Below are 8,646 nucleotides of genomic sequence, written 5' to 3'. Positions count from 1 at the left end.
GTGAAATAGCAGGCAGGCACTCCCCCCCTCCTTTTGTGAAGTTAGGGAAGGGCTAACCTGGAGACAGAGCTCCCTGCGCAAATTGTGCTAGGCACTCACTGGCAGGCGGGCTCAGGTTGAGGTGGGGCTGATTCCCAGCCCCCCATTTCTTCTCTGCTCTCTGGAAGAGGCACATTAGTCATTTGCAAAGAGTGCTCCACTGCTGGGTCAAAGCAGCCGCATCCCTCTCTTTGCATGGCTTTTATTTTGCAACCATGAATTCAACCCCTCCTACTTTCTTTCCTTAACTGTTTCCTCAGACTTCACTGCTTAGCTGCTGCCGCTCCAGCCAGCAAAGCAAAACTGATCCATCTGGGCAAAGTGATCCTGGCAGGTAAAATCTGTGATGGATCCTTTGGTTCAAATGTGGGGGGGGATGTGGTTTCAGTTTGGCTGCTTTCGCTTGGCATTTTGCGTGCCAAAGGGGGTTCTGTTCTGTACACACTGTTTAAATGGGCCAGTTCCATCTTGTTTCCTTTTCTCCCACCCACCCCATTCTTCCTAGCAAAGTTTGTAACTTCTTCCAGATCCACATTTTGGTTTCAACACATTGTGCTACAAATTGGGGTGGGGTTTGTGATCCTGGTTTGCAAGTCTGGGTGGAGAAGGGATTGGGCTGTGTGCCTCTGGACTCCCTGAACGCACGAGACATTTCCTCACACATTTCCAACCAGTAGCTAACTGAAAACATTGACTCAGTGTGCAGCACTAGTGAAAAAAGCAAGTGAAGTTCTTTGCTGGAGTCATTAGGACAGGGACTGAAAAATATAACAACCGATATTGTAATGCCCCTGTATAAAGGTATAATGCTGCCTCATTTGGAATACTGTGTGCAGTTTTGGTTGTCATGTCTTGACCATAAATATGTACTGTGGAAATCTAGGGTAATGCCCTCTCATCATTGGCATAACATCTTGCCCTGTGACATGCTGCTATGACAGTCAGTATACGCAATCTTAACAATTTACATGCTGGTGCGGCAGTCCTTGAGAACAGGTTTTATATAGTTTATTTAATAACTATAACCATACAGGAGTTATGAACAAGTGTTTGCCTTTTTACACACAAATTTCAATTTCAACTGAAGAGTGAGGGAAGAGAATGCCTTCTAACAAAGCAAGAACACTTTGTGTTCAGACACCAACATTGCACAAATGCATCAGGATTAATTAATTAATGCATAAGAATTAGCTCAATTGATAAAACATATATGCAAACATTTGAACCACAAAATTAAGGCTTCTGGTTGCTCACAACAGCATGAAAGCCCTGTCCAGACCTTGTCCTACTCTGGGAAAACAAGGAAGGTTCTATGGCTTGTCTCCTTGCAGGCCCCCACCTTTTGTCCAGAGCTTGGTATTGGCATACAGAAGCCAAATCCCTGCCTGACATCTATCAGGAACAAGATGAAGATGCTGGTGTGGGTCCTGACCATCACTTTGTCTAACTTATTCACAGAGCTGATTGTTCTAAGGATAAATGAAATTAATATAGAAATTATTGCCACATGTTGATAAGTTAGTGCTATCATAAAGTCCCTTGGACTGCAAGGAGATCAAATCAGTCAATCCAAAAAGTAATCAACCCTGACTGTTCCCTGGAAAGCCAGGTACTGAAGCTGAAGCCACCAAATGAGCCACCAGGTACTCTGGCCATCAAATGAGAAGGGAGCACTCACTGGAGAAGACCCTGATGCTGGGAATGATTGAAGGTAAACGAAGTAAGGGATGGCAAAGGATGAGATGGTTAGACAGTGTTATCCATGCAACAAACATGAAATTAACCAAACTCCAGAGGACGACAGAAGACAGGCCTGGCATGATGTGGTCCATGGGGTTGAGAAAAGTCAAACTCGACTGTGCGACTGAACAACAACAACATAAAGCATAGATCTGCAATTTCCTGAATGAATAAATCAATAGGTGTGGAAATAAATAGGAGTGGAGCCAGTTTGGTGTAGTGGTTAAGTGCACGGACTCTAATCTGGGAGAACTGGGTTTGATTCCCCACTCCACCACTTGCACCTGCTGGATGACCTTGGGCAAGCCATAGTTCTGGCACAGCTGTTCTTGAAAAAGAGCAGTTTCTGTCAAAGCTCTCTCAGCCCCACCTACATCACAGGGTGTCTGTTGTGGGGAGGGGAAGGGAAAGGAGTTTGTAAGCCACTCTGAGACTCCCTTGGGTATTGAAGGGTGGGGTATAAATCCAATCTCTTCTTCTTCTTTGTTAGAAGGTAACTTTAATCACTTATTCAATCAAACACATCTTCTGATATACATGTAGACAATTTGAAGATACCACGGCCATACAGCCCAGAAGATCTACAACAACTAATGAACTCCGGCCGTGAAAGCCTTCGACAGCATATTAAATTTGAAGATAGTAATAAAGTATAAAATATTATGTAAATAAGCAAAAAAGTATGAACTATACTTTTTACTATGGACTATTAATACTTTCTGGAGAATATTGTTATTCTCACATGTAGACTAACAACTGACAAAGCAGGGGATATATGAAGAATCTGTATTTATATATATATATTTGCTATCTCCTCATCAAGGGGGACTTAAAATGCTTACATAAAACTTAGGTATATAAGGTGCCTTGTCCTCATAGCACCCCTGTGAGGTATGTTAGACTGATAGTGATTGGCCCAAGGTCACCCACTGAATTTACTGGTACAGTAAGGATTTGAAACCAGGTCACCCCAACCTGACCACTACAGTACACTATCATGTGCCACTTCTCATATAAACACAGAAACCGGCTGCAATAGAAACAGCAGCATCAGATCTCCAAGGAACACACTAAGGAAGTTAGATAATACAGGTTCAAATATAATTGGCAGTTCAATTAAGAATAGACTTGTTACAACTGCAATGTGTTTGTTAGGCCAAAGTTTCTCCTCATATATTATTTCCTCTCTCTTGGAATGACAAACTATTCCACTGGTTCTATTCAGCATTAAAATATATTCAGTCCTCTACAAAAACATCTTTTTAGCATGCCATAAATTTCACTGTACTTTTAATGGTGTGTGTTTGATTGCATTAACAGATTTCCTCCTGCTCAACTCTTGTCCCCAAACAAAATGGGAACACTTTAAATTTCTGCCATTTCTGTCAATACAATGAATAGGATTTCAGCTGAGAAACTACTAAGCTGCCAAGAAAGAACATTACTCACTTTTTTCCCAGGTTACTAACAACTCTACACTTCACAGTGACTCTCTTTCATTCTCTGGCTCCTATCCTGGTACATGGAGGGAGGCTACTGAGCAGTACTGCAGTTCAGTTTTAAATATCTATGGTATCTTTTTTTCATTTTATTATTGAAACATCACTGGACATTTTGGTGGAGCTTGGAAGAAGAAACAAAGAGCAGGCCTAGCATAGACAAGGGCCTGTGCACAGGTGATATGGAAATACTGGATTGTTGTCTTCCTTTTTCTGTTTTCTGTTTATTTAATATTTATTTAGTGCTGACATATGCTAAGTGCAGGACCAAATGTGGCTCAGGGGAAACACACTGGGGACAACCCAACCAAAAATAAACTCATTTAAATCCATTGTTTTCAATGGAAGGGTTGTACACATGCTGAGTTCTCTCTCAATCATTTCTATTTTAGTTGACTCATACATTTACCAACTTAAATATCCTGGACATTACAACACCAATTCAGGCAGAAACCCTGGCAGAAGGATAGCAACTGTGTGGTGGCAGAGGAGAAACTAACAGGATCCAGCTCCTGAAAAGTTTCATGAAAGGAGCTGAAATTTTTTTGTGAGGCTAATGAATGTGAGTGCCTGTTTTGGCTGTGTTGTAAGTTACATCTCTCAAAATCTGTGCATTTCAAGTTTCAAAGAAAACATTAACCAATATGACAAAAGATACTGCTTAAGTATCTTAAACTGAAACCCATTTAATTGGACCAGATTGGAAAATACCATAAATTTCATTTACAGGGATCATGGTATTATTTTCGAAAAAAGAGCACAAACCTACACTGAAACCTGTCTGGAGTTTATTATTGAGGCCTTTATTCAAGGAACCAAGATTTGTTCCTATGAAAGGCAACATATGACCGAATTAGTTAGAGATAAATCTTGCCTTTCACAATAAACAGTGGAAAATTAAGGATAATGCTTTTTCTACGAGTTAATTCTTTAATTCAAAATGGACAGCAGCATTTTACAGCATTTATTATTAACATGAAGAATTTGTGTTATTCATTTATGGAACTGACAGTTAAGTTCATCACTGAGGCACAAAGGGAAAGTCAAAGAGAGGTTACATATTCTTTGTTTTATGTTGCTATAAAACTGGGTCTGGAAATAGGTTCTGAAACATAACCTAATACCCCACAGTGATAAAAGCATAGTTACACAGAATAAATTGTTCTTCTGGGATTGGATCACAGTCTCATGAATTTGCAATTCTTGTGTTGTTCTCCTTTCATTAAAAATCTACCTTTAAAAATCACACATTAAAATCCATTTTAAGATGGGGGAAAAACACTGAACAAAGCAGTTAAAAACTATCTAAAAGCAAAAGTAAAAACATACATTCAGCAATCATATGTCTAATTTACTCACTAATTGGGCATTTAGCACATATTTGGATTAGAGCCTTTACTAGTATCCATAAAATAAAATAACCTACAGTCATGATCTCATTAAGGACATTGAAATAAGCTGGATCATTAGTTCCTGTAAGAACTACAGCATGTGCATCAAGAACGATAGCATTTTCATAAGAACATCATAGTTGATTGTATTTATATCCTTGAGGCATAATGCTGGCTTAAATGCATTAAGTCCCAAAGATGCCCATTTAGGACTGATAACCTTTCAGGATTCCTGCAGTTGGATTGAAATAGTAGTATGTAAATGCAAATCTTTTTCACTCATTTGGTGGGACAGCTGCAGCAAGTAGACCTAAAAGCAAAACAACCACCACAACAATAATATATTTGACTGACAGAAGAACAAGAGACTCATACTTACAGATATGTCATCGCTAAAGTCTATTTCATCCAAATCAAGATATTCCGGAACTTCCATTATTCTACTATGCACATCTTCCTCAACTCAACTGGATAGTGCAGTTCTCTTTAAAAGAAATAAAAAACAGGAAGTTCAATAAATATATAAACACAGACACATATGTACAAATTCTACATACAATGTTCATCTTGGGCAGTAATTGAAATGGTTGACTGTGCAGTCCAACTTAAATTTCATTTCTGACATTTTATTGCCTAAAAGAAGTTCAGGCTGCTGCTCAATAGAATTGTTCTGTTTCTACAGATGACCAAAAAAATCAAAAAGCATTCCCACAATGAACTTAAGCACTTAATAGTAACTGTTCATTATTAATCTTCATATTGTGCCGTGGAACAATTTAGACACAGTTAAGTGCTTTAAAATTCCATTAACTTCAATATGAGAGTTAAGTTCATACTTAACTCTTTCACACTGAAATCAACAGAACTGAAGTGTGCTTAACTCTGGCTGGATCATGCCCAGTACATTTGCTCTCATTCATGTAGCATAATTCGTGTATCCATAATTGTACGGAAGCTTGAGCAATGGATAGCACTATTGAGTCTTGTGTCCCTGTCATCACACAATCTGAAATGTTGAATGTTATGGCATTTGTGGCTACAAGTCTAAGAACACTTTCCTGGGAGTAAGCCCCAGTGAATAAAATGGAATTACTTCTAAGAAGACCCACTTAGGCTTGCTTCCTATGACATTTAAATGCTTATTAGGGACGTTGTGTGTGGAAGTAGTTACAAAATCAACACCAAGTAAATGAGAATCAAGTCAGAATCTTTATCACACAGAGTACACAACAGCTCCTTTCTGATCTGTAGTGATGATCTCTCTTTTAATCCTTTGCTCAGCAGCAGCAGAAGGCATGTCTCTTCCAGGGCCATAGCCAGGATTTTTTTTTTATTGGGGTGGCATTTTGGAACATCAGGATGCAGTGGCTAATTAAAGGATACTTTAATTATAAATATAATTTAACTAGGAGTAATGCCCATTGTGGGAAGAAATACAACGAGATCTAGAAGGAAGCTCCAGATGAGTGTCCCGACTGTGGCTGGTGGGGTGGCAGAGGGAAGGGGGAAATGGAGGGAGGCAAGCCATGTTTCTTTCCTTCTGCTTAGCTATAAGGCAGGGCTGTCTCAAGTCATTTTGCTGCCCCAAGTGGGTAGAATGGGAGGACAGCCTCATGGTAACAGATATGGTTCTCTCCACCTCTGACTTATATTTTGAGGGGGAGGGGGGTGTTATGCAGTGGCAGCTAAGGCAGAAAAGCACCTCCTCCTGTGCCATGTTTTCTGGGTTCCAAGGGTCTGGAAAGTAGTTCCATAGCCGATTACATGGTTGCCAACTCTGGGTTGGGAAATACCTGTAGATTTGAGGGGTAGAGCCTAGGGAGGGCAGGGTTAGGGGTGGGGAGGGACATCAGCAGGGTATGATGCCATAGAATCCACTGCCCAAAGCAGCCATTGTCTCCAGGAGAACTGATATTGATCATCTGGACATCAGTTTTAATAGCTGAAGATCTCCAGGTGCCACCTGGAGGTTGGCTTATGTTAATTTGGGGCTATGCAGTCACAACTAAGGTAGAAAAGCACCTCCTCCTGTGCCACGTTTTCTGGGTTCCAAGGGTCTGGAAAAAGTGGGGTCAGCAGGGTATAATGCCATAGAATCCACTGCCCAAAGCAGCCATTGTCTCCAAGGGACCTGATCTGGGTCATATTGACATCAGTTTTAATAGCTGAAGCCCTGACTGCTACGTCACATTGGCTGTCATACAGGGGCCATCTCAGCAGGATATAAGGACACAGAGTCCACCATTTTCTCCAGGGGAACTGATCTCTGCCATCTGGAAAGCAGTTGTAATTCGGAGTGATCTTTAGCCCTCACCTGGAGATTTGCAACCATGGTTTCCCCCAACAGACACGAAGGGGAAATTTATTTTACCTCAGAACATCAACAGCAAACTGTTTAAAATGTTAGAGGGAAAGGCCAATGAGGACACATATGCAAATGACCTCTGTGTTCTGACTGGCTGTGGAGGGGGGGGGACGGAAAAGCAACATTCTAAACAATGTTGGAGGCAGGACTCAGGCAAAGCAGCCAGTGGATAGGGAGACCCTCTGAATGACAGATCAGAGAGCGAACTGATTTTGGAGCATGTTGGGATGTTCAGGGGAGTCCATGACCAAAATAGAATTATACATACCGGAGGATTACCTTTATTTAATTAACTTGCATAATACATACATATGAAAAGCTACTCGGATCGAGTCACACATGGAAAAAATAGAACATTAAAATATTTTTTTAAGTCAAAACAAGATCAATGGAGCCTCAGAATATGTGCTTCCAAAAACCTTTTAAGTGGCAATGATTGTTTAAACATTGGCCCACATGCATTACCAAAAGAAGTCAGATAGGAATTCTATGCAGCCGCGATTGCGTCCGCTAGCTCTCGCCCGGCCCAATTATTTAGAACAATTCGGTCCTTAACAACTCTGCCACAGGGCAGACAAAATAGTAGGGAATTGGCTATTGGCTGTGAGGCTTTAGCGAGCTATTTTGCGGACAAAGTCTCGGTGCTCCGCCGTGACCTCCCTGTCACAGTTGATACAGTGAGTGAACTTGAGGCCCCTTGCACGTCCCCGCGGGGTTTAGAATGTTTTGACCCACTCAGCCTGGAGGAAGTTGACAGATTGCTCGTAACTGTGCGTCCAACCACATGCTCCTTGGATCCGTGCCCTTCCTGGCTTATTAAAGCAGGCCACGAGGGGTTTCGAGGTGCCGTACGGGATTATTAACAAGTCCCTCGCGGGGAGGGACGGTTCCCGGCGGCACTCAAGGAAGCGATGGTCCGCCCTCTCTTGAAAAAACCAACTTTAGACCCGACCGAATTGGCCAGCTATCGGCCGGTGTCTAATTTGCCCTATTTGGGCAAATTGATTGAGAGGGCGGTGGCGGTACAGCTACAGAGCTTTCTGGATGACGCTTCTATCCTGGATCCACTTCAGTCCGGCTTTCGCCCTGGCTATGGGACGGAGACGGTGCTGGTCGCCCTGACTGACGACCTCCGGAGGCATCTGGATCGAGGTGGTGTGGCGGCACTGGTGTTGTTAGATCTGTCGGCTGCGTTTGACACGGTCGACCACCAGTTGTTGACCCCCCACCCCGCCGACGTGGGGATACAGGGGCTTGCCTGTCAATGGTTTGCCTCTTTCCTCCAAGGCCGGGGACAGAGAGTGGTAATAGGGGAACAACAGTCCCAGAGGCACCCGCTGGAATGTGGTGTGCCTCAGGGGGCAGTGCTTTCCCCGATGCTTTTTAACATCTATATGCGCCCTCTCGCCCAGATTGCCAGGAGGTATGGGCTGGGTTGTCATCAGTATGCAGATGACACCCAGCTCTATCTGATGTTGGGCGGCCGGTCGGTCTCTGACCCGGAAGATCTTTACCAGGGTTTACAGGCCGTGGCTGAGTGGCTCAGGCTGAGTCGGTTGAAACTAAATCCAGCGAAGACGGAGGTCCTGGGCCTGAGTCGAAATGGTTCGGG

The 8,646-nt window shown here is 42.6% G+C and overlaps 1 protein-coding gene across 1 annotated transcript in view; it reads right to left on the bottom strand.

Moving 5' to 3' along the window:
• Positions 1–8,646, bottom strand: part of SNCAIP (synuclein alpha interacting protein) — a 157,231-nt gene that overhangs the window by 60,520 nt on the left and 88,065 nt on the right. The window contains exon 2 of the mRNA XM_015411238.1: positions 5,049–5,153. Coding sequence (XP_015266724.1) covers positions 5,049–5,105 — 57 coding nt within the window. The 5' untranslated portion in view covers positions 5,106–5,153. The remainder of the gene's footprint in view (positions 1–5,048; positions 5,154–8,646) is intronic.

Source organism: Gekko japonicus, unplaced genomic scaffold (genome assembly GCF_001447785.1).
Source record: "Gekko japonicus isolate JY-2015 unplaced genomic scaffold, Gekko_japonicus_V1.1 scaffold1555, whole genome shotgun sequence".
Taxonomy (NCBI): domain Eukaryota; kingdom Metazoa; phylum Chordata; class Lepidosauria; order Squamata; family Gekkonidae; genus Gekko; species Gekko japonicus.
Note: the sequence above shows the minus strand (reverse complement) of the source record. Positions and strands in the feature narration are given on the sequence as shown.